General features: G+C 42.8%; 1 protein-coding gene across 1 annotated transcript; it reads right to left on the bottom strand.

Moving 5' to 3' along the window:
* Positions 1-26: 26 nt before the first annotated feature.
* Positions 27-26,014, bottom strand: LOC129857523 (lamin-A-like). Its single transcript, XM_055925850.1, has 13 exons — positions 25,725-26,014; positions 23,262-23,653; positions 6,324-6,480; positions 5,746-5,871; positions 5,278-5,451; positions 4,927-5,052; positions 4,512-4,732; positions 4,013-4,349; positions 3,689-3,796; positions 3,387-3,506; positions 3,128-3,184; positions 2,573-2,776; positions 27-2,324 (listed from the first exon to the last, which is right to left on the bottom strand). Exons 2-13 carry the CDS (start codon positions 23,615-23,617, stop codon positions 2,289-2,291), a joined length of 2,022 nt encoding a protein of 673 aa, XP_055781825.1. The 5' UTR covers positions 23,618-23,653; positions 25,725-26,014; the 3' UTR covers positions 27-2,288.
* Between the last annotated feature and the right edge of the window lie 953 nt (positions 26,015-26,967).

Here is a 26,967-nt window from a genome sequence, read left to right as displayed (position 1 = left end):
ATTAAGAAGTCAACCACAAGACGGCCTTTGTTGGGAAAATATTTTTACTTGTGTCGTCTCAAACAGAAAAGGCTGGTAAATCATCACTAATACATTCTACCTGGATTGCATGGTTTTTCCATATTAGGTATAATCATTTCTTACTAAATTAATTGAGCATTATAGGACAATTTCCGTACAAATATGCAACTATAGCCAACATACTCTGTAAAATCTATAAATTCCATTGTCTTTAAAGACAAAATATCGCATATCTTTGGAATCGACACCTCATAATGCAACAAAAAAAAATACATCATTTCCAATGGTCACTAGCAGGTATCAATAAGGCACTTGAGGCATGATGAGAAAAGAAATATTGAAAAGTGACAAAAGTAATTATATATATATGTCTAGTAAAAAAGTATTATTGAGCTTCTCTAAGGTATGTCTGGGGCAGTGAGAATAATCACATTTTCTCCAAATTGGTAGTGATAGAAATGTGTATGAAGTACAAAAAAAACTAAATGTTTCAAAAAGTATCAAGTATTCTCAGAAAATCTTTACTGCTTATACATCCTATAAAAAGGCTGCCAGACGACTGTACATGCCTCTATTAATATGCAGTGGATAAATATTTGTAGATGATTGTAGCTCATTTTTGACATAGTTGTAAAGAAATAAGAAGCCCCCCCCCCCACAAAAAAAAATAAACATGCCCAAAAGAAAAGCCACTAAGCTCAGAAAAACACAGCCATTATAATCCTTTAGTGGGAGAGAGGCCTCTGGACAATAGTTTCAAGTCTACAATACATGAATACAGAGAATGTCAATGTAAAATTGGTATCATATGAGGAATAGATGGTTTAAGTTTCATTTAGGTTTCCTTCTCAAGTTAAATACTCTTTCTGACCTTGTCAAAGTGACACCTTGATAATTGATAACACTGAAAATATGGCACCAACATGTTTGCCAATGCAACCTACTGTGTAGTTCATTAATAAAGTAAACTTTTGGCCAGATAATACCATATAGTCCAACTACCCCTACGGGCCATTCAGGCTCAGGCATACTTGTCCAAGGTTTACTTTCTATCTGTACCCATTCTTTCTGACACTACACCTGATACAAACAAAGTTACAGAATGTACACATTGTTGCACTACTGTCACGAGAAGGTAAGCATTGTACTTTCATTTAAATCAACACACTTCCAACTCAGACAATTTCTGTCTTTAGAGTCTGACATCTATTAGAACATCTATTTCTCAAGATGCCACATTCCCTCAAACCTAAAAATGGAAAATCAATATTAGAAGGTTACAGTAACATTACTATAATCCATCTGGCAATTATCTCAGATAAGCAAAAGAATCCCTACAAATCATACAAATCATATTTTTGTGTCTAGATCTGATGAGTTGCCCTACAGTACAACTACGTAAACAAAAAAGCGTGGCATAACTGTTTTGTCATACAAGACAAAGGTGAGGTCAGAGGTCAAACAAGACCATACTCAACTTTACAATACAGTAGTACTTTGTCTTCCCCATATCTGTGTGCTCATCTGGTTTGGGTTTCCTTTCTTTAACAGCTACATACCTCTTTCAAGCCTGTGAAAACAAGTCACAATTTGGAACCTATATCCATATTACCATAGTTGTCTGATTGTTTCATGAGTCATTCCATAAACTACTGTCTTGTGTTCAGAAATATAAACCACTTGATGGCAGTGTCAAGTTTGAGCCCCTCTTTGTAACTATGGCTTTAGAATGACCAATCCCCTCGCTCAGTCTAATACAAACCCCCATAGTCCTCTAGCGGTCAGGGGGGGTTAACTCCATCTCCATTTAGTGACATTCAGGACATTCTATGGTAGTGTATTTGGAATACCAGGCCAGAGATCCCTGGTTCCAGCCCCCATGTCCACTGATTCATAGCAGGGTTTGCTGCTGTGCGTGTTTAGTGTTGACAGTTTAGACATGACGCAAAAGCCCACTATGGAGCAAAGTCCACTGTAATGGTTAAAGGTGCTTTCTGTGCCTCTCTCCCTAGATATGGCCCTAAACAGTGAAAGCATCTGCCCAGCCCACATGCAATAACTAGAATATACAAGCTCATATATCTGAAGTGAATACACAGCTCCTAAGCCAAACACCAAAGGCAATCTAACCTGCAGATTATGTCATACAAAATAAGACAGATCATATATGAAACAAAGGAAATAAAAAAGTAATTTAAAAAAAGGCGTCTCCCATCCATGTGTGGTGTGGGAGGTACTTGTCCAGGTGAGGTGGTGCCTGCCTGGCTTTACATGATGGAGCAGTTCTCCGGTCTGGGACCTCCCTGAGAAAGACAGGAAGTGACATAGGGGCGTTAGAGGAAGTGAGGGGACAGGAAGGGTCTGTTGTCATAACAGCAGGAGAAACAGGAAAACTGGGATAACAGTGTTGCTGTGCGCATGAGCATACATGTGTCAGAGAGAGAGAGAATGAGGGGTGTTTGTGCTTTGAAACAGAAATAGTGTGTGTTAAGTGTCTTAAAATGTGTGTTGAAACGATATACATGATCAAACAGATGGAGTCCTACAGTACCTGTCTGGGTGAGTTGCTACCCATTATAAAGAGGGGAGACATCAGGCCCTCAGGCAGACCTCCTCCACTGCTGATGGAGCAGGAGCCACTGGACACCCCTGAGGTGGCACAGCTCTTATCAGACGGCTGGCCACACGAGCCACAGACCACCGTGCGGCTCCGCAGGTTGTACTCACTGTCCACACCACACGCACTGTGGTTGCCCTGCAGAGGGAGACAGAGAACAGAAGGTTCCAACATTACTGGTAAAAACTAACTGTAGCCACTGTGAGGCAGTGGTTCCTACATTTTTTAGCACTGGGACCCAGTAACGGTAAATACAAGTCTTTCCATTTTTCTTGTCACCCTTTAGAGAAGTATTTAAGCGCATCATCGCACACCCCTGGCATTGTTCGGTGACTAAATAAGTACTCTACATAAATTAACCTATTTTCATCTGAAACAGGGTATCCTGAACAACGTTTTGGCTCAATAGCCTTCCTCACAGTGCAAGTATAGTTTGAGTAATATATTTATCATCCTGAGCCTGTGTCTTTCATAAACAGTGAGACTCACGTCATCGTCATCATCTTCCTGGAACAGGGTGCGTGTAACTTTCCTCTGTGCCATTTCCTATGGGAAATAGAGGCACAGAACAGTCAGTTTGTCAACCGGCTATGACGTGAGTAAGGTATTTTACCAAATCTCACATGTATTCAAATATGTAGGATAGGAAGTGGGATGATGTTGCCAAAAGAAAGACTGAACAGTCAACGGGACAATGGGAAGGTACAACTACAAACATGTGCATGTGCATGTGACGTGTGTCTCCCACCTCTCCATTGGCGCTGACCAGGGTGGTTTGAAACAGGTCTCCGCTGCCCCATGAGTTCTGGGTCTTCCACACCAGGTCTGAGGGGGGGTTGTGGGTGCCGCCTGCTCCTGAAGCCCAAATCTACAGAGGGAAGAGGTACAGGACTGTCTGTTATGACCTCATCACATACTTTACACACAAGCCCACATTGTGACAAACATGCTGCTCTCTGTTAGAATACACACTTCTCTCAACATGGTGTACTAAAAACTGAACACAAGCATAGTTGATGACAGTGCAGACATGACGAAGGTTTTACTCACGGTGACGGTTTGTCCTGCCTTGAGGTTGAATTTGGGGGGGAACTTGTAGATGATGGGGGTGCTGGTTCCCACCTGTCTCTTCACCTGCCAGTGGCCCAGAAGCTGGTCCTGAAGGAGAACAGATAAGCATCAAGTCTGTTTCAGCCAACGTCAACTAAAATCACTAGGTAGAAGAGATTGTCCTTTTACAACATCAACCTAACATGGTGTTTTACTACAGTAGCTTCCTTACAAAACCTGTGCATTTGACCATAACAGAAAGAATGTGACGCATCGTAGCAGAAAGCAGCCATTGTATGTCAAGCTGACCGATTAACTCCATACCTCGTTGGCCTTGTTGCTGAGGCGGACGTACTTCCCCTCCAGGTCCACCTCGTCCACGGTGACGCGGCCGCTAGCGGAGGCCTGCTGGGCGATGCGTGTACGCGTCACGGCGCCCCCCGCCAGGCTGGAGGTCTCGCTGTCGTTGTCATTGAGCCGTCTCTTCTTGGCGCTGGCCGTGCCTGAGGAGTTGCGGGTGCTGCTGGTGGACTGGACCACTCGGGCGCTGTGGCTGTGTCCTGAGCCCGAGGTACGGGTGGTATGGGTGTGTGCTGAGCCCGAGCCGGTGGTACGGGACACGGTGACTCGGGTTGGGGGAGGGCTGGGGGACAGACGCAGTCTGGGGGGGGTGGCAGAGAAGAAGATTGTTGATACAAATCTAGTGTGGGTGTGTAGGTTACATGAGTTTATTTACTTCAGTCTGTGTGTAAATGTCTGTGTGTGGCTTTCAGTGTTCGTGTATGCATGATGTGTATTGTACATATCTGTAATGTCTCCTCACCTCTCCTCCTCTCCCTCCAGCAGTTTACGGTAGGCGCTGATCTCCATGTCCAGGGCCAGTTTGATGTCCAGCAGCTCCTGGTATTCATCCAGCTGTTGCTGCATCCGCATGCGCATGTCTCCCATCTCCCTCTCCTTGTCTTCCAGGCGCCGGCGCATCATGTCCCGCTCCCGGGCCAGGGACTCCTCCAGCTCACGCACCCTGGCCTCCCTCGCCGCCAGCTAACACACAGAGGGTTGATACCCCGGTTAGACCAACCAAAAGGGCCATATTTGACAGAGATGAGATGAACTACGCTAATACTTTGTATTAGAGCCAACACTAAAGCTAAGATAACAGCTGTCAGAGCTCCACAGTATGGAGATATATGGTAAGAGACTTCTGTGATTGACAGGTGGACAGGGTGCAGCCGTACCTGTTTCTGCAGCTGGCTGAGCTGGGAGGACATGCCCTCCATCCGCACGCGAGTCTGCTGCAGCTCCTCGTGGGCCGCTCCCACCAGGGTACTGTTCCTGTCTGCGGAGTGACGTGCGTTCTCCAGCTGAGACACACACAGGGCCAGAGAGGTCAGAACGAAACATGTGTCTGTGCTAGGTTGGCACTGGGCAAATGAAAGGATGTTGAATGATGCATGGACAGTACTACCGATTTCAACTGGATGGACAGCTTAGTGAAATTAAAATGAAATAGCACTACCGATTTGAACGGATTTACTTCTAGTCCACGTTTGAGCTGGCAGTGTGGACCCGTGGGTTGTGCTCCCTACCTTGGAGGTGTAGGTCTTTTCGATCTCCTCCTTGTAGATGCGGACCTGCTCCTCATGCTGGGCTCTCAGCTCCATCAGGGCCTCGGCCAGCTTACTCTCATAATCCTGCTTTGTTCCTGCACTGTCAATCTCCACCATGCGAGACTCGTGCCTGCGCTTGGACTCCCTCAGCTCCTGCAGGGAGATAGACGGTACAGGCATACTTGAGTTATAGAAGAGGGTGTGAAGAGGTAACCTCATAAAACAGACTGATCTCGGTGTTCCATCAGTCTAGTTTACAAGGCTAGTGAAGTGGACAGATGAGGAAACAAAAGAAGGGAGAGAAAAAGAGTGAGATGGATAAGGAGGAGCAGATCAGAGGAAAAGAAAAAGTTAGAGAAAAAAGAAAGTCTGAGGTAAAAAGAGAGAGAGGTCAAGGGAGAAAAGGAGAGATAGTGTAAGAGTGTAATGTAAGAGAGAGAGTCTGACCTCTCCGTAGATGTTCTTCTGGAACTGCAGTTCTTCCTTGAGGGTCTGCAGGCGGTTCTCAGCGTCCACTCTCCTCAGCATCTCATCCTGAAGCTGCTTCTTAGCATCGCTCAAACCGGTCTCCAGCTAAGGGACAGAGAGTTTAAAGTTTGATGTTTATCTTTAGGGTTCTGTTAGATTAGATCAATAATGAATCATTTGTTGATCTGAAATCACTCTAGTTATCAAATCGCTTTAGTGAGGAGGAATAGAGGAGCTGCATGTAAGATGTGAAAGCATGACTGGGTGAAACTATAGTTCACTTATGTGACCAGAAGGTGGCGTAGGAATATTATTCATTTCAGAGTTCATTGAAAACAATCCATGGTGATGCACTGACCTTGTTACAGCACTAACCCAAAAGTCATATTCACAATTGATAGTTCTTTAAAAGTATTTTTTTTTTTATATATACACTGGAAGATTATTACATTTTTTGGATCAATAATATGCAGTTTGAACCCTGGACCTGAGGAGAGAGTATGTAGTATGTGTAGAATTCAGAGATGTCCATTAGGCCTTTACCACTGGTCTCTTACCTTGGCTAGCTGGGCCTTCAGGTCCCTGATCTCAGCATCTAGAGAGCGTTTCTCCCCCAGGGCAGTGGACAGAGAGGCATCTTTAGAGTTCAACAGAGCCTCTAGATCCCTCAGCCGGGCCAGAGCTGCCTCCAGGTCCGACTCCTTCTTCCCATTTCTGTTGAGACCAGTAGACAAATATATCAGTTCCCTGTTTCACTAACACAGTCTGTGTTTGAGCAACTTGTGTCTAATACAGTATGATTACAATAAAAGCTGTTATGCATTTAGGCTCTTAAAAAGAGTCAAACTGTTTAGTAACCCCTGTACACAAACTTCCCATTGACAAACATTATCCACATAGGTTCCGATTCTGGGATAACATACTCACTACCACTATCTATGAAAGACTCATGAATGCCTTGAGCTGTCCTTAACTGAACTCCCATCATACTGAATAAATTAATTGACAGGAACATAATTTAAATCAAACTCACGTGTTCTAAATAAAAGGCCAACATAGGCACTCCTGAGGGAATCCCAGTTAAATCAAACATAGTGGCTGCAGATCCAACTTTTCCCCTCAGCGCATATCTCGACCACATTCTGCGCATGTGTTTCTTTACCTCTACTTTACACACATTTTTGTGGTCTCCTTCCCTTCACATGGTAATTCAAGTGTTAATGCTGAAATGCCCATGCAGCATCTGCATTCCAACCATTTGAGCTCAATCAGTTAAATATTTACATTTGAGTCATTTAGCAGATGCTCTTATCCAGGGCGACATAACAGGATCAATTAGGGTTAAGTGCCTTGCTCAAAAGGACATCAGATTTTTAACCTAGTCAGCTCAGGGATTCGAACCAGCTACCCGTCGGTTACTGGCCCAACGTACTTCATGGGGATATGCAATTAGATCTTGAGTTATGAAGTTGTCTACAGTGTTGTTTTGAATGATAAACAGTGAGCAGATTCGAGAGCAGATGGTGTTAAACTGTAGCATAGCTTACTTGTGTATTTTGCCTAGTCGCTTTTTAGTTTTGGCGCTGGTGTTTTGTCCTTACAGTAACGTTATACTATGCTATTGTATTCGGTTATGTAGAATACTATCATTATGTGATCTTGCAGCCATTAAATCAGCTTTGGTCTAACTTTATTAAGACGAGCACTATTCGCAATAGTAGCCTGTTCTCTACGAGTAGAGCAGAGATGCGAAAAGTTGAAAATAAACATGCGCAGAAGCTTCCAGACTTTCCGGAAATTTGGACCGCAGCCACGGCTTAAATCAAAAACGTTCACATTTGTTGTTTGTATGTGTGTGTTTTTTGTGTCCAACCTCTAAAGCAGGCATCAATTTGCAGTAGTGGTAAAAAACTGAAACCTAGACCGTGGAAAAACTATATAGCCAAACAGAAGAGGATGGGAAAGTGGTAGCTTGAGCTTCATACCAGTTTGGCAAAGGCGCTCATTGAAAGCCAAACAGGAAATAGATTCCCCGTTATTACATTTGGCCCTTGCATTTCAATGTTCATGATCACTAATGACGTCCATCTGCTTGGGAGATGGCTTCCAGACCACTAACCCACCACTCATGCTCCCCCAGCCACTGCCAGCCTACAACAACCCTCTCTACTTCCAAATGTATGCATGAATTCAATAAAAGACACACACAAAATCGGAACCATATGTACACGCCTACACCAGTACAAGAACACACATAAAATCTACAATGGAGTAGAAATACGCTCTGCCACATACAGACTAGCCCTTGTCCCATCTCAGATTTCACAAAGGCCCAGAGAGCACTAATGTTCAGCAGGGTGAGTGATTGATGGATTAACAGTTGGCATCCAACCACATTTACCGGCACCAGCCACCCAGACAGCCCCCACCATTTGCATGAAAACAAAGACCCAACAACATCCTTCATGCACAGGAACACAAACACCCATACATATACTACAGTGATAATGGACAAGATCCAGCAATTAAAATCTACATTGTCTGCATATTTAATCAATAATAGCTTAGCTATACATGTGGCAGTACACTGCCTACTCTGATCTGAATGAATTCAACCATTATTCTTGATTTCTAGAGGCTTAACTCTACCCTGGTCTAGATTTGATTGGGCTCTACTCGTTAGACTTTGACAGACACTGGGGTCATATTTAGCTTATTTTCCGCCTGCGTGGATAGAGAGGACCAGTCTAACAGCTTGTACTGATAAGCCTGACTGACAGAGAAACACAGGAGAGCTCAGTGGGATGTGAACAAGAAGTCATGTGAGGAATGTGCTGGTACTGTCGTCGGACAAGGCCAGGCAGAAGTGAAGAGAGATGGAAGGTTTTTTTTCTGGAAGAGAGGGATAAGAAAAAAGGAATTATTTCCGGTCGGCTCCTGTGCTGAAATATTTCCACTGAACTGCAACAAGAGCCACTCTTTTAGATAGGCCTAGCTCTTATGTCACAGATGCTCACACATACACAGGCCCTCATACACCCAGGTACTTGGAGGGCATAAGACAAGGTAGTGTGAAGACATGTCCCACTAAATAGCAACCTCTCAACCAAAAACAAGCGAATCAAGATGGACAGCTTAGTGACTGGGGGCAAACGAAACAGCAGTTACTCTACTGTTATTGTTTTTTTTACAACCTACGTTCAACAATATTTGTTACGTTTAACCACCTTTGGTGGGGCCAAGTTCCCTCTGGCTTATAGCCTAACTGTGGCCCTAATGAAGTTTACTGTTCACTGTTTCACTGTTATTTTATAATAGTCATTCAAATATAATAGACATGGGAGAACCCAGAATAACCCAACGTAGGGCTGTTAGTCCTGTGTTATTAGGCATGAGTGTGAGTTTGTGTGTCTGCATGTGTGTTTAGCCCAACTTGCACACTGAGTTGGAACAGTAAAGCACTTGTCCAGACATTCAGTGTTTAAATAAGACATGTCAACATTTTGTGCTGGGGCTCCATTAATGCCTCCAGAACTGTAGCTTGTGTGTGGGTGGTGGGCCATTTATTATGACTAAATGGGCTATGTGGATCAGCTCTGGTACTGAACCTATGGTGATATAGAATGTAAATAATAAGCATGTATATGATATTCTCTCATGAATGGCTGGTAGCTCCCGAGTGGCGCAGCGGTCTATGGCACTGCATCTCAGCGATAGAGGCATCACTACAGATCCTGGTTCGATTCCAGGCTGTATCACAACCCGGTCGTAATTGGGAGTCCCATAGGGCGGCGCACAATTGGCCCAGTGTCGTCCGGGTTAGGGTTTGGCCGGGGTAGGCCGTCATTGTAAATAAGAATTTGTTCTTAACTGCCTAGTTAAATAAAAAAATGTAATAAAAAAGTAACATCGAATGGCTTTAAGATGATACAGGACATAGTAATACAGGCTGTGATGACATAGAATGTGAATGACCTGAGTATGGCAATATTGGGTGTGATGTGTGTCAGTAACTTTGTTCATCAGCTGTAGTGCTGAGGATATAGGTGATAATGAATATGAATGGCATTGTTGATCCGCTCTAGTGTTGAGGATATGGATGCCTGTGTATCCATGACTGCCAGTAAGCCTGCAATGCGTTTGTTTGCTCCAGGATGTTGACTTAACGGAACGCATGACCTGTTTGGGTGGACATGGTTGAACGTCATGCCTGAGTGGGTGAATGTGTGTGTGCAAACTGAATACATTTATAGAGCAAAATGTATTTCGAATTAAGTTTACATTTGAATCCATCCAAACTTGGACCATACCTCAGAAACCGGTGTGGATGGAAGTCTGTTTATCAAAACAGCATGTGTTGGATGTGGACAGTTTATGCAACTGAATTTTAGGGGATAAAAGAACCTAACCAGTGTACTGTATTTATAGCATATAGGGTGTGATGTGTTTTATTGTCACAATTACTCATAGGATATTGATCCGGGCATCTAGAGACCATGTAAAGAAAAGGAGTTAAAGAAGTCTACAGTTAACAGTCTGATTTAGATTAGAGAAATAGTCGATGATGCTTTGAACACACTGTAGCCCGACTTTCTCCTGTGCACATTACTGTTGTGATAATCTTGGTTACCCAGAAGTAAAATTCTCTTGCGAAAGTTTTCAATTCCTGTGTTACTTCTGGGGGGAATGGCGTTAACAATTGTGATTATCTTTGTGCAAAGGAAGGAAGTGAAGTTTCCTCCCTCGGAAACGGAAACCCTCGGCCAAACCCCTGCCTTCCGCTAATTTCCCCAGTGTTTATCATGGCCAAAATGCACATTTTAGTTCAGGAATTTTTACGTAGAGACAATTTTGACTTTGTGGCTGTGTAATCTAGTGGAAACCGTCTATCGTCCACACATGGGCTTGAAAATCGACCACACCAGTTTAAGCACCGCCTTCGCCCTATCCTGATTCGTCCAAGTAATCAACGACAAAAACCCCAAACCAGGAACTACTGCTGCTCGTAAGCAAATAATTCTGTGAGCCTTGACAGATTCACACTGTTTCATCTGTCCACAAGAGATTACTGTTGTGACAACAGTGTTATATCAAAGCTCACACGACTTTAAAAAAAGGGCAAAGGACAAAGAGCTGTCTCGAAACGTTTTCCAGTATACATAGTGAGCAGCAGAGCTACTGCTGAATGACAGTTTAGTGAGTGTGTGAGAGAGAGGGAGAGGGAGAAAAGGGGAGGAATAATAAAACAGAGGAATGTGTTGGTTCAGCCTCCACTCTTGGGTGACTCACTGCTATCTTTGTCCACCTCATTCCTTCACTCTTGGGTGACTCACTGCTATCTTTGTCCACCTCATTGACGACAATGGAGCGAGCCCACCCCCCCCCAAAAAACAACGGAAAACCCACAATCCTGGCTATTTTGCTGTGCCGTTGCTATGACAACAGAGGCCTACTCATCTAAAGTATGGCATTTCCCCACATTTTGAATGGAAATGGATAAACACGTAGAATTTCACTGCCGATGCTTACTTTGAGCATATTTCAGAGCTAAACTCTGTCGAAAAAGTTTCCTCCCTCATAGGCCTATTTGTAAAAGCTTTCCTGTTAGGCTCCTGGTGGAAAATCTAGCCTATAATTACTACAATATGACAGATGCATCATGCGGGAATACCCACAAAGTCTTAAAGTCCTTTAATGTCCTGGCAGCAGTAATGCCTAAATAATGATTCACTATGAAGACCAGCCAGAAACCAGAGACCGTGTCTGTTTCCCATGAAGTTGATGTTAAACAGATCATTCATTGTATGCACTCTATATCATATTTTAAAGGGTAGGAAGCATATGAACAATACTAGACACTTCATTTTAACCAGGGATACATATAGTTCACATCCAAATGACTTTTTACACATAACTACTACAGCGGCATGATTATAGACAACTATGAACGCTCCTATACTGCGTGTGCGTGCGCACCCATCCTCTGGTCCCCTCATACTACCACACCCACTTTCTGACTATCACTCTGTTACGCACAGTAAATTACTTGCTCAGTTCCCTGACCTTGTAAACACAGCCATTTCCCCATCAGTGCAGGCTAACGGGCTAACAGTGCACTGTAGTGAGGCAGTCAATGCTAAATCACCCCACTAATGGGAAAGGCCAAATCTCAATGGAGTCACACAGTCAATCAGGCAGTGCAAAAAGCCCTCTGGCCTCTCTGTGCTATTAGAGGGTCTGTTAGGAATGAGAATGTAATCCCCTCCCCTCCCTTTCCGGTGTTACTACAGTCTTCCAGTGCACAGAGTTGTAATGGTTGATTGATCTTATTGGTACGGTGCGCTACTAAGGAAAGACACCCGCCCGTCTGGCTGGCATGTGTGAACACGTGTGGGTGGGTTTCCTTGGAGGTTGGAAATGACCAGGGGTCCTTCACCCCTAAAGATGATCTTTGGGCTCCCATCCCTATTAACTTTTACCGCCTCTCAACCCCGGATCCGGGATCACCCCCCACCCCCCCCACACTGATTAGCATCGCTAGCATAGCGTCACAATTAAATAGTAGCATCTAAATATCATTAAATCACAAGTCCAAGACACCAAATGAAAGATACAGATCTTGTGAATAAAGCCACCATTTCAGATTTTTGAAATGTTTTACAGGGAAGACAAAATATATGTAAATCTATTAGCTAACCACGTTAGCAAAAGACAACACTTTTCTAACTCCATCAGTTTCTTACTCCATCAGGTGCTATCACCAATTCGGCCAAATAAAGATATTGATAGCCACTAACCAAGAAAAAACCTCATCAGATGACAGTCTGATAACATATTTATTGTATAGGATAGGTTTTGTTAGAAAAATGTGCATATTTCAGGTATAAATCATAGTTTACAATTGCACCCACCATCACAACTCGACTAGAATAAATACAGAGAGCAACGTGTATTACCTAATTACTAATCATAAAACATTTCTTAAAAATACACAGCAATGGAAAGACACAGATCTTGTGAATTCAGACAATATTTCAGATGTTCTAAGTGTTTTACAGCGAAAACACAATAAATCGTTATATTAGCATACCACATGTGCAAACGTTACCCGAGCATTGATTCAAGCCAAAGAGAGCGATAACGTAATCATCGACAAAATATATTAATTTTTTCACTAACCTTCTCAGAATTCTTCCGATGACACTCCTGTAACATCATATTACAACATACATATAGAGTTTGTTCGAAAATGTGCATATTTAGCCACAAAAAAACGTGGTTATACAATGACAATACTAGCAAAACTAGCCTGAAAATGTCGGGCGCCATATTTGACAGTGATCTTGTCTCATGAATAACTATTCATAAACTTGACAAAAAAAATATAAGTTGGACAGCTATCGAAAGACAAATTAGTTCTTAATGCAATCGCTGAATTACATTTCTAAAATTATCCTTACTGTGCAATACAGGGTTCGCCAAGCGAAGCTATACCAAAAAAAATGGCGGAATATGCGTTTAACATTTTTCGACAGAACAACGATTTATCATCTTAAATATTTCTTACTATGAGGTGATCTTCCATCAGAATCTTGGGCAATGTATCCTTTCTTGGGTCTAATCATCTTTTGGTCGAAAGATGTCCTCTTGTCCGTCGAAATGCCCACTAACGTTCGACCGGGACCCCGAAACGTGCCCGGCGCTTCAAAGTGCATCACAAAGCAATGCCTCAAATCGCACTAAACGGATATAAATTGCTATAAAACAGTTTAAATTAACTACCGTATGATGTTTTTAACACCTATAACGAGTAAAAACATGACCGGCGATATATTACTGGCTAAACAACAGCTTGGAAAGAGAGCAGGTCCGACGTCCATCGTGCGTCAGGCGCAGGGAGCAAAAGAACGGTACATCCGGTCTTTGGCCTTTTATACAGGCCCTGATTGCGCAATCGACTCCATTAAAATTGTCACCACTTACTGACATCTAGAGGAAGGCGTGGGCAGTGTTTGTATCCTCATAGCATTTACAGGGACATTAAAACTGACCTGGGACCAGAAGCCAAGATTTCTGAAATCTCACTCCATATCAGGAAAAGTGCTGTAGAATGAGTTCTGTTCCACTCAGAGACATAATTCAAACGGCTATAGAAACTAGAGAGTGTTTTCTATCCAATAATAACAATAATATGCATATTGTACGAGCAAGACTTGAGTACTAGGCAGTTTAATCTGTAGAGCAAATTATGCTAATGCGAAACAGCACCCCTTATAGTGGCAAGATTAATAGCCATCCTTCACAATCCCATTTTCCCAATACCAAAGTGGTAAGTTTAGGATACAGAGGACACAGATGGGAAAAGGCTGTTGAATAATGGGGTCTTAGTGCAAACAAGGTCCAGAAATAGCAGTAGAGAGTTTTTCCAAGACCAACAGCCAGACTACACAATGTGTCAGAATTTCAGGAGAACTCTGAAAACAGCATTGATTAAATGAAAAATGTGCAGTTCGTATTTTAAGTTAAGTATTCAGAACATGGATTGGTTCAACTTACTTCTGTATTGATTCAACAAAATGTTTAAGTATGTCATAGTATTATTTCAACTAAAGGTTGTTTATGTGAACATCATTTAGAAGCACTGTTAAGAGGACATGGAGATCTGACATTAAAAGAAAATAATACAATCCAAAGTACAGGCTGGCACATGATCATGTCTCTTCTGGGATCAAAACACAATGGAAGGGATTGTATTCATTCCGTGTGTGTATGTGTGTGTGTGTGTGAGAAAGAGAGATAAATCCCAAGGGGAAAACAACCCAGCCATAGCCAGAAGCCACCCACTCACCACATCCATATGGGCAGATGGGAATAGAGTTCCTAGTGTTTCACCACCAACATCATGGTGCTCGAGACTGCTATCTTCCTTTGTGTTTCAAATAGACAAGCAGCGGGGGGGGACGCCGCCATTTTATGGCACATAAACAGCCTACACATGGGTCGTGCTCAGTAGGTACAAAACATTTTGAAACAGAACCCCCCCACCCCCCACCATTTAAAAAAAAAAAATCCCCTTGTCATGTCTATTGAACATGACCCTGCTTTTGCCTCCCATAATATACCCATTCAAACATGGCCAGCAATGACCAAAAGAAAGCGTCTCTCCCACAGATAAAGCCTTTTATGTAGCTCTGGTTCTGTGTTTACGCGGCACAGGCCTGGTTCCGCTTTTAATGATTAGTTAGTGACTCACCATGACACGAGTCAGAAGCCTGGTGCCCTTTCATTCAGCATGTTGGCATAAGAGCTAGCTATTGTTGTTTGATTTGATTATCTAGCCCTGATAAAAAGGTAGATAACTAGAGAACACAGGTTAGCCAGTTTGTCCTCGTCTTTTACCACTTGTAACACTCGCTTTATAATACTTCAACTGTCAGGAGTGTTACCTACACATAGAAAATGATGTAGCTATGTAAATCAATTATTACACCTCTAAATGTATTTTAAACCTGTAGTAGCCTGTATCACTTATGAGCTTTAGTCAAATTTCAGACAATAACACTAATGAAATGAATTGAGATTGCATGAAATCAAACTACTGCATACATTTTAACCTTGGTAGAACATACGCTCCATGTAGATGAACAACAAACAGTGTGTGACTGGCTTTGACAGAGCAGACAGAGCAAACAGAGCCCCCCCCCCCCCCAAAAAAAAATAAATAATACATCTGGTAAAAAAATAAAACTCCAATGGCCCCCCCAGAGATCTGATATATATTCAGAGAAGACCTATTGATATGACACTCACCGAGCATCTCACCGGAAAAGCATCCGAGCGAGCAAAACAGCACCCCTCTGTCTTAGTATGTGTAGCCCATGTATCTGGTCTTGTCTGGCCAAAAAGAGTATGACATGTCCATACAGCATCAGATACATGGGCTACAAATACTTTATTTGATTTTATTATTTCACCTTTATTTAACCAGGTAAGCTAGTTGAGAACAAGACAGAGGGGCGCTGTTCGCCTCGCTTTCGACACTTTCTCTGGTGAATTGAAGGAAAATTATATAAGATAGTTAGACACAAATGCAAAATCATTTCATAAGTGTTACTTTTTTTAATTGTTGGAGATTTTATAGGCGGAATGTTATTACACTTAAGGCATTTGTAATATCCCTTTCCATTCAAATGGTGTCTGCACAGTGGACTGTTCGGATGCTGGACTTATTTTGGAGTAGACAAACGTGTGCCGGTAACCTACTTGACCTACTTTTTGAAGTGATTTGTTTACCAATCAGATGATAACATCATGAGACTGGTTGTGTTCATAACACATTAAAAAGGGAATATTTTTACAGTTAAATTACATGAATTTACTATAAAGTCGATAAAAATACATTTGTGCACGCGCAAGCACACATAGGAGGTCGCGTAAGAAAAAAAAAAATCCCCCCCCCTGAATGTCACAGTATAAATTGCTCTCTGGATGTCACTTTCAAGTGAATTTACTGCTGTATGCTAATACCCTATAAAATCCTGACCTCAAATGCAAACAACACTTTTGGAATTGATTTATTTGAACAGGGAAATGTACCAAACTTAAGCATTTAATGTGTTGAACCATTGTAATTTAAATTTGTACAAAAAAATAATAATAATTTGGTTCAAAATGGTATTGTCCCCCTAAACTGGGTCTGTGTTCCACCTTGGCCACCCCATTCAAAATGTTCTGGACACGCCACTGAACAGAGTCAGAGCTTAACTGATCTGAGGCCTATTACCCCATGCAGCTGCATTGAGTTACAATGAAAGCTCTGCTGTGGTGCCATGTGAATAGATGGGGAGTGATGCTAACGTTAGCATTATGGAACTAATACAGCAGACTGTGTGGCGCCGATGAGGAGGAGCAGTGTTAAAGCGAACATTCTTTAGCCTATTCTAGCCAATGGGAATAAGTCTGTAACAGCACCCAACTGTTAGATGCACTATATAAAGCTGATGTGCGAAACCGAAAAGTAAACGATGCAAAAACTCAACTTAAGAACAGGAAGCATAGAAGTAGTGCACACAGAACAGATCTACCGTTTCTTAGACTTACTTTCAACGAGAATGACAGATCTATAACCCACCACATTTCTATGTGAACTTGGTCAGGTCGCCCAAAAAGTTACATAATCAATCTTTAATAGGTAAAGATTAGTTCCCTTCTGCATTACGGAATGTAAACATTTCCCTAGTGAGCACTTGCATTGAGGAGCAGTCTATAACAGTGCATTGGACAACATTGGCTTGCATCTGGTTAACCATCACAATCCTTTTAAAGCTTGGCTTGTATAGGCTCCAGTAAACAAGAGTGATGTTTAGTGACACAAAATGCTAAACATCTGGAGGTATTCCTGAATGTTCAAAATGCTCCATGCAAACATCAAACTCTGTTGAAGGAAATGAAAACGCTTCAGACATATTGATCATCTCAAATGTACTTTGAGCTTTCAGAGTTGTGGTAATCCACTGGCAGTAACATTACTGATCAGATTAGAACATTTGGGGGTCGCACCCACTTCATCCACTACCAAATGGGAACTTCCCAGTATGTTGAGTGTGTGTGTAACTTAGTTCGAGGTGTGTGTTTTAATTTGTGTACATGCAATGTGTGTGTCTAAGTATGATGTGTGTTCGTGTGGAGTGAGCATGTGTGCAGAGGCCCAGCATCTTAAAGTGATTTACCCTGTTAGCGAGCGGATGACTCATTCAACTTGGCTGGGTCGTGAAAAGAATCAAAGTGCTATGGAAACTCTGATCCACACACACACACACTCGTTCCAGCCCGCCAATGCTTTCTCCGAACACAGTACTGGTCTACTGAAAGGCCAAACACTACTCTTTAATTATCAAAACTCAGCCCAACAAAGAGAGCTCTATATAGCAGACATCACATGTACAGTCTTAGCACATCTGTTTTCCATCGCCATGTACTTTGTTAGGGCCAGTGGAGCAAGTAGCCACGAGACTAGGCTAGGTATACTCCTACTTGCCCCACTCATGCCTTTGGAAAGCCCTAGAGCCTAGGGGACACTAAGTTGAAAGACAAAACAATGTATGAGAATAGCCATCAATTGTAGAACCTTCATAACAGACTTACTATTAACAACATTCCATGTTGTATAACTACAGCCACTGGAACAGTCAGCCTTCAAGCTCCCTATGCATTACTAGTCAATAAACTAGTTGAACAGCTGCTGAACTAACTACTAATGACACAGTAAACACCTGTAAAATGCTCTAAATGGGACGGTAGGATAGCCTAGTGGTTAGAGCGTAGAGACGGCAGGATAGCCTAGTGGTTAGAGCGTTGGGCCAGTAACCAAAAGTTTGCTGGATGGAATCCCCGAGCTGACAAGGTGAAAAAACGTCATTCTGCCCCTGAACAAGGCCGTTAACCCACTGTTCCTAGGCCGTCATTGTAAATAAGAATTTGTTCTTAACTTAACTTGCCTAGTTAAATAAAAGGTCACATTTTTTAAATTAAAATAATCAACGACATGAAAACTGGCTGTTCATGAAGACAAACAATTTTGCTATAACATATTTTTTAAATATACTTAAACATTTTCAATAAGCCTGAACCGGTCTCTCTAATAGCAGGTCACAGAACAGGTTTCATTTGTGGCCTACACACCTTTGTGGCTAAAATAAAGTGTCACCCAAATCCAGGAGGCCTGCGGTCCAGACAGACTTGGTTCTGTATAACTTGAGAAGGTCACACTGTCACATGATACAGGCTGAGGTCATGCTGGTAGAATGACGATGCCCTCGAGGGAGTTTAGTGAGAGAATAGAGAGAGTGGTGATCCAAACCTCCTGGGAGAAGCTGTAGTATAATAAACTGTCATGGTACACATTTCTTCCCTGAGGAAAATGAGTGGGGAAAAGGCTGCACACACTGCTGAGTTTCTATCTGCTCCATGAAGAGCGAGTGCTTTAGAAACCAAATATTGATTCTTTGTGCCTCACGAACTGTAGCAAAGATGGATTCTATGTTGAATAAGACATTTATCTTCTTATATTCACTTCAAGTTATGTTCTGCACAATTAGGGATGTGCACCAACTATTTCTTTCTCTGAGGTGTACTTCTACTGTGAACTTTAGACATTCATATCCTGAGGGATTGAGCCAAAAGTCTTTATTGAGAGGTTGTTTGAGTGCAGAACCACAGTATTTGAACAGCTTGATACATCATCATTCATTGGTGGGGAGAGGATGTTTGCTCTTGTCCATTTTAAGGGAGAGTGACTTAATTCAAATACTTTAGCATAACAAATGAACTTCAATGGGTTCCTCCTGTTGTCCAGCTGTGTGTCAGCCCGGCAGAACATTCACATGATCAAATGGAAGTAGAGTGCAGTACACGTCAGCGAATTGTTTAGAGTTTCCCTGAGCTAAAAGTAGCAGTACAGTCCTTGGTTACTAGTGGTAACCAAACTATGTGTTTATAAAATATTTGGGCCTACAAATAGACCACTTAGCCTCCTTGTATTACCATCCTTGTGGGTACCGGAAATCCCCTAAAGGACAGTAAGACAAGGAAAATTCTCCCCACCAGGACAAAGGCTATTTGAAGCTTATGGGTTAGGTTTAGGGTTGCGGGTTAAGGTTAGGTTTAGAGAAAATAGGATTTTGAATGGAAATCTATTTTAGGTCCCCACAAATATAGTAAAACATATGCTGTGTGTGCGCGCGAGCGCAGAAATGAAACTGAGAACAAACTTTCTTAATGAAGGAAATGTGTTCATGCTATATGATAAGTGTACTTCCTGCTGTGTTCTCTGATAGCCCCAAAGTGCTACAAGATGACATGGCAGCCACTCCAGCACAAAATACATTACAGTACATAAAGAAGTCAAACAACTTCACATCAGATTTTCCATCATTCAGGTCATTGGAATGAAATGACGATTAAAAAAGGAAATACGTTGGGATACTTCACACTGCAAACATATTAATTCTAAATGAACATTTATCCTGCATACCGTACCCTCAATAAACAGACAAAACATCATTGGCCTACATGTGTTAGATCTTATCAAATGATCCATTGTGCTAGATGTTATCTGTCCTGGCCCACCATTAGCTACGCTTATCTGTTACTCTTTGCCAACAGGTGTTGCACGCAGCAACCTTGGAAAAGAGTCTGGAAATGGGAGCGGGTGTTGACTTTTGAAATCCCTCAATGATCTAGCCTATTCCACCACCTTTGATCCCAAATGCCTACAACTCCGACAATAAAAATCATTGTTTTACAGTTTGCAATAGATTAGCGAACCATCTTTACTTCCAGGGAGTGAAAGTCAAAAAGCAATAGGTTTTGACAATATCATTCGCATTGTAAACTGGGCAGAATTCAAAGTGGCATTTTTCAATAGGTGAACCAACAATAAGATCTAAAGAGAACACCGTATCTGCAGAGCTTGCATGGGTCTCCATGTATATTGTCAACACAAAGCAGACTATTCATCATCTGGGTGGGTAGACAACGTATTGTCCTCTATGAGACTAGCGTCCGCCACCCCTCTTATGTTCCAGAGGAGGAGCATCCACAGTGGATAACTAGACCTTGACGAATGTGGGAGTGTGGGCCAAGCCTTGGGGCTCATGTTGAAGCTTAGCAAATCATATTGCAGCGTCTTAGGTGAGCAGTCAATATTTTTAGGCTAGCCCGCTTGTGTTCTAGCCTAGAGATTCTTACTCTATCCTAACAGTGGAACATGCTTTAGCCAAACAAGGTTTGTTGTTATCCCCCCATGCAAATCATTTACAAGCTAGACTGGGTTGTAGACGAGCAGTTTACATCCTTGTAGCCCAATGGCGATGGTCTGCCCTCAGGGGAGTTGCATGTGTCTGTTGCGACACAAAGACGACTGTGTGGCGTGGCCCAATGGCATGTCTAAGAACAGGTGTGTACAGTCCCAGGCTGTGGTAAGTGACATATACATCTGCTGCAGCCCACATCAAAACAGGGCTAGAGGGCTTGGCACTGTATAATGTAGGGCCTACAGTAAGGCAATATTATAATATTTGAATGACTAAGAATATTGTTGAAAGGGACATGCACACTGTTTATTTGTTGGGGCAGTGTTCTGCTCTGTCTCTGATAAGAAAGTTACATTTACTTGCAAGTCCTCATAGGGCATCAGCCAAAGGTAATAACATGGTGTTGATAGGGAACTAGATGATACGTATTAACTATTAATAAAGATGGCTCACTGCTCTACCCCAGAGGTCCAGACCTAGAGAGGCCACAGCCAGCAGCTCCCTTCCCACAATCAAGGCCCTGAAAAACCTCTGAGTCACCACCCTGTCACACGCTCATGCCAAGACTCCCCAGCTGCCATAGCAACCAAACACTGGCAAACACACCGGCTGCAGCGTAAGAGACCGAGGCTGCCCACGCAGGCCTGAGTGATACATTTCCACCACACGTGTGACAAATGATTGGTTTCCAAAGGAAACCAAAACAGTTATAGGCGCTGTTGCTATTCTTCACTCAGCTAGGGACCTTACGGCACAATGGGAAAGAGAATTTAAGTGAACTGTAAAATTCCATTCACTCACCAAACAGACTTGGATTTTAAAGAGAGTCACTACTCCTCAGACAGCCTAACTCACTCAACACCCTCACTCAACACCCTCAAGTCAAGACCCAGAAGTCCACACCCTGACCAAGGTTGGCACTCAAACACAAACCCACCCTAGAGCCACACCCTCACCTGCAACATTGGGCACACCAAATACTGTACATTCCATCTCGCCGGATACACTGCAAACATTAATTGAAACATTAACCCAGTGAAAACACAATGGCACTATGGTTGGACAAGTAAGACTCCAACCTCACGTCTCTGTACAGACGCCATTGCTTCAACATTGCAATTGCACGGTGTTGAAAACCAGAGTCATGCCAATGAGAAGCTGTTGAAGACAGTGTTTGCATAGCTTAAAATATTCCTATTCTCTGTTTGCTACTCCCTGCGGAGGGAAGCCCCATGCATAAACGAGGGTACGTTAAAGAAACAAAGTTAAAAAATTGTAAAATAACAAGTAAATACAACTAACACTTTCAACTGTCTTTCATTTTCTCAGACGCACTGCAACCCGATTTGCACTTTGCCAAGACATTCAAACATTCCTGTGGAGTCATTGCAGGCCGTTGCCTGCTAGTAGGAGAGAGAGAGAGCGAGAGATGTGAGCTATTTTCTGTCTGTGGGCACATTTACCCACTTAACTCTGGTAGACAGATCCCTTTAAGATTGTCCCAAAGGTCTAAGTCTAACCTACCCAGCCAGTTCAGATGGCTCAGTTGATTGGAGAATGGTGCTAACACCAGAGTTTGGATTAAAGCATATTTTATCTTAACCTGGAAACCTGCTTACAGGCTTCGATTGAAATGCGTTGCGTAATAACGCATTCCATGCATGTGATTGTGGGAGTGTTGACTGTCATTACACTCATAAGTCAAGCTAAACAGAGCGAGCGGTTTGTCAGGGCGTGGCCCCGTGTCTGGGCCCTTTGTCATTACCATGTGGGGGAATACAGTATTACTACCTAACCTGCTGAAAACCACCAGGAATGTACACAACTAATGTCAGGCATGTCGCTCTCCACACCTCTTTCTAAAGGATTTTACAAGTCGGAGTTTAACTAATAGGTGGTGTGCATTCTGGTGCAAAATGGATGTTGCATCACCCAGGTGTGGATTAGAAGCACTACCACTCACATCCTCAGTGGCAAACTGCCTTGGAATTAAAGGTTGCAATGGGTTAAATTCAATTATTTATTAGTAAAGGCTTATCTGACCAACGCTCTGACAAATGTGCCAGCATACTAGGTATCCAGTCCAGGGTGAAAATAGTTTCAGGGCTGGTGTACTTATGGTTTGCAAGAGAAAGAGGAACATGATGTAGTAGTGGAAATCTACTTCATTGAGAATGACTGTAGTGAAGGACTGGAGTAAGAGCAGACCTGCACTGGTTGATGAGTCAGAGCCAGTACAGGGAAATATCGTCACCACAAATTAGGTATAATGAAATGAGATGGTGTCTCGTCCTCTGATTTGAATATGCCCCTCCCTGTCATTATATAGGAGGTTGTAGGCAGGTAAATGTGTGTCAGTGAGATTACATGCTGAATCACAATCACTTTCAAATTTAGACTAAATTAATTAGTCCCTCGGCCAGAAACTTACAACAGGGAGCATGGCAATAGACTAAATTTATGACACCACATTCATTACAGGATTACCCATAAACCTCCAGCCTTTCTGTCCCCATCCCAGGGTTTCCCCTAATAATACTCCTGCCAACCCATCTTTGCTAGCTCTCTTGCCCCCTACCTAGAACATTTGGCCTCAATTCAACTGAACATTTGTGTTTGCGGTCTTTGTATGCCGCCTACGAAAAAAAATTACCTAAACCCTGCCAACCCAATGTGTCCTACCTGACTTTGAGCTCCTTGTACTCCTCCTTGACTTTGCCTAGCTCCAGCTGCAGTCGGGCGCGCTCCTTGGCCACCGAGTCGAGGGTCTTGCGGGCGTCGGCAAGCTCCGTCTCATAGGCCGCCTTCATGCCCGTCACCTCACGGCTGATCTCGGTCTCGGACTCGGTGATGCGCAGCCGCAGCCCAGCATTCTCCATCTCCAGCGAGCGCACCTTGTCGATGTAGACGGCCAGCCGGTCGTTGAGGTTGCACAGGTCATCCTTCTCCTGCAGGCGGGAGATACGGGTTGGGGAGAGTGGGGTGGCAGTCCCACCGCGGCTGGCTCGTTTCTGACCTGGAGATTCCATAGTGGACATCCAGCAGGTGGGTCAGGTGGTTGGCTGGGAGACAGGCTGTGGAGGGAAGGATTCATTAATTAATCAACATCTGATACAGCAAATGTTAGAACAAGTATAGCGAAGCCTGAGGGAGGAACCATGTGAGTTAGCATGTGTCAAAAAATAAAATAGTAAAGGAGGAGGGGGTTGGGGCTTAGGCGTATAACAGCTACGCATCTCTCTCACCATCAGAGAAGCCCTACTAAAATTGCTGTTTGGGTGGTTAAGCAACTTTAGCTCTCTCCTGAGCAAGTCTAATTCCCACCGTCTGGCGTCTGCACAGTGAACAGGCAATTAGACAATTTTGATAATATACACAAAATATGTATTCAAGAACTCCAGAAGCATACAAAACCATGAACAAACATTATACAAGCAAAGAATATCTGCATCATCTCCCTTGTCGGCCAACTGCTTGTTGAGACAGAGTGAAGAAGTACTAACAGCCTGCTAATTATGCCAGAGTCACTAATTCGGAGAAATCTGTACGATGGTTGTCTCCCTCCACTAACATTCGGGTTGCCTAAATCTCAGTCATTATACCATGGCCTTGACTCACTACATAAACAAACACCGCAGGATGCCCTGATTAGGAGATGAAGAACCACTTTCTCAATGTTTAAACGGGCAGAGGCAGCAGTGAAATGACTGTCATAAAGTACTGGATGAAAGGCTTTCGAAGCCCAAAAAACTAGCTGAAATTCCACTCTGGAACTTTGATATGGCAGTAGAGTAAATTATGTTTACCACAATAAATTGACAATTAGCAATATAAAAAAAATGTTATATTTTCAATATCCATGTTTATATATTTTTCAATATTCATAAATTAATGTAAAAAATAAATATTGAAATCTAAATACTACTCATATTACAGAGCAAGCTGTAAAGCTTCATATGCCACCAATTCTTGCTTTGTAGCATCTACAGATTAAACATTATGGAGTCTTAAAGGAGGCCTTGATATGCCCAAAATGTCATAAATATGCCAACTTTGATTAATTATTTCTCAATTTATGCTTTTAGATACAAATTTCAAATACACACTGAATGTACCAAACATTAGGAACACCTTCCTAATATTCCACCCCTTTAACCCTCAGAACAGCCTCAAATCATCGGGGCACAGACTCTACAAGGTGTTGAAAGCGTTCCACAGGGATGCTGGCCCATGTCGACTCCAATGGTTCCGACAGTTGTGTCAAGTTGGCTGGATGTCCTTTGGTTGGTGGGCCGTTCTTGATACACACGGGAAACTTGAGCGTGAAAAGCCCAGCAGCGTTGCAGTTTGACACACTTAAACCGGTGCGCCTGGCACCTACTACCATACCATGTTCAAAGGAACTTAAATCATTTTTTCTTGCCCATTCACCCTCTGAATGGCACTCATACACAATACATACCTAAAATGTCTCTAGGCTTAAAAATCCTTCTTTAAATCATCTTCTCCCCTTCAACTACACTGATTGAAGTGGATTTAACAGGTTTCATCAATGGATCATAGCTTTCACCGGGTCAGTCGGTCATGGAAAGAGCAGGTGTTCCTAATGTTTTGTACACTCATTGTATGTCAACAATCCTTCTTCCAAAGGACTGTTGTATGAATTACATTTTGAGAAAATCCCCAAAATCATGGTCTTTTTTGTCTGGGTTTTGTGAGGAATCAATCAATAACAGATAGATGTAATCTATTTCATTACTCATGCAATGATACAGCATATATGATAAATAAGTAACTGATGAATGTGAACACCTTAGCACTCCCTATAATGTACATGTGTCAAGCCCTTTCCATAGATAATGAGGTACTTTTGGAAAGAGTAACTACTACATTACTTTCCCCAATAACCATGCATTAGAATAACTTACACTGAATGACTTATATACTTTAAAAAGGTCACAGCCGAATTGTTATCCTACGCCCCCAACCGGTCAACAACGAAAGTGAAATGAAATTTGAACTGTACACTGTAGCCGTCAAGATCAAAGTACAAGCAGGAACCCATTCTCACATCTATGTTTGTGTGGGCTGACATTCACAACTGTCAGTTAAAGTGCAACCAGAGCCAAAACGTCTTTATCTTACCTTAGTGAGAGTGTGAGGTTGTGAGTGGAAGCCTCCTGATGGAGCAGTGTGTGTGTCTGCACAGCCGGACCTCTCTGGAAGTTCAGCTGCCGCTGTGTGTTGTAGATAGATGTTCTTCTCTGGGTCTGGGGTGCCCCTGTGGAGTATAGGGAGGAGGATCAGTGCTGTCTGTGTGCCTTTGGCTCACGCTCTGGAATGGCTGCGTCACAGTCTCTCCCTGCACATGTATTGCTGAAGAGAGAAAGAGAGCGGGAAGGAGGGAGAGGGTGGGGCAAGGAGGAGCCAGGCTGGACTAATACAGATAGAGCCCACACACAGCACAGCAACTACTCAGCTCCCTGGTGTCTCTCTCTTACTCTCTTTTCCTTTCTCTTTCATTCACAGTGGGCTCACAGACACAGTGAGCCCAACTGCTTGGACATGTGGCCTGTCAGTGAAAGATCCACTTTCAAGTGCAAACAGAGAAATGGATGGAAAATACACCCTTATCCATTCTTTAACTGTACGGAGCTGTACAAATTAGTCTAGTCTGTATTTGCAAATCATCACCTTACTGTCAGCTCACGAAAAAAGATTGTGTTTGCACCATTTTATCAAAAGACCAAAAATCCCAAAGAAAATAGTCTATGTTACTGCTATATTTCCAATGAAGGGTACAGCACAGTACACCAATACGGTAATTCCCATAGGTCATCTTCAAGCTCCCAGGTCTCTTTATCATCTCTGCTCGAAGATGGATCTTGTATTTATTGCCTCGGGGTGGAGTTAATGAAAGAACAGGTCCAATCAAGTCCAATGTCAGGAGAGGATAGTTATTCTGGTATGTGTGTGTGTGTGTGTGTGTGCGTTGTTTATGGAGAGTGTGGGCATGGCATTGGACAGGCCCAGTAGCTATGGGAGTACCCTGGCGAAGCCCTAGCAGTGGAACGGACCTGTAATTTTGTGGCCTTCTCTCGCTGAGTCACATATCCCAGCACAAACAGCTCACTGTGTTCAGCGGTGCCCCCGTTTTTTACCCCTCCCTCTCTCCCATTTCTCTCCCTCCCTCCCGCTCACTGTTCTTGCTCCCTAGGCATTCCCCCTAACAAGTGGTGGAAAAAGTACCTAATTGTCATACTTGAGTACTATATAAATAGTAAAGTAATGTAAAGACACCCCAAAAAACTACTTAAAAGTATTTTTACTTAAGTACTTTACACCACTGCCCCTAACAAACAACAAGCTTGTTCCAAATGAAGTATTT

This window comes from Salvelinus fontinalis, chromosome 6, assembly GCF_029448725.1.
Source record: "Salvelinus fontinalis isolate EN_2023a chromosome 6, ASM2944872v1, whole genome shotgun sequence".
In the NCBI taxonomy this organism is placed as follows: Eukaryota; Metazoa; Chordata; class Actinopteri; order Salmoniformes; family Salmonidae; genus Salvelinus; species Salvelinus fontinalis.
This window is presented reverse-complemented; position numbering and strand designations above follow the sequence as displayed.

Bases quoted from the DNA above. Each gene is read 5' to 3' on its own strand.
- LOC129857523 (XM_055925850.1), bottom strand. From the start codon at position 23,617: ATGTCCACTATGGAATCTCCAGGTCAGAAACGAGCCAGCCGCGGTGGG. The intron at 3,797-4,012 runs GTATGGAGTTAA...GTTCTCCTTCAG, and splicing joins TCAGCAACAAGGCCAACGAG to GACCAGCTTCTGGGCCACTG. The intron at 2,325-2,572 runs GTACTGTAGGAC...TGTCTTTCTCAG, and splicing joins GTAGCAACTCACCCAGACAG to GGAGGTCCCAGACCGGAGAA.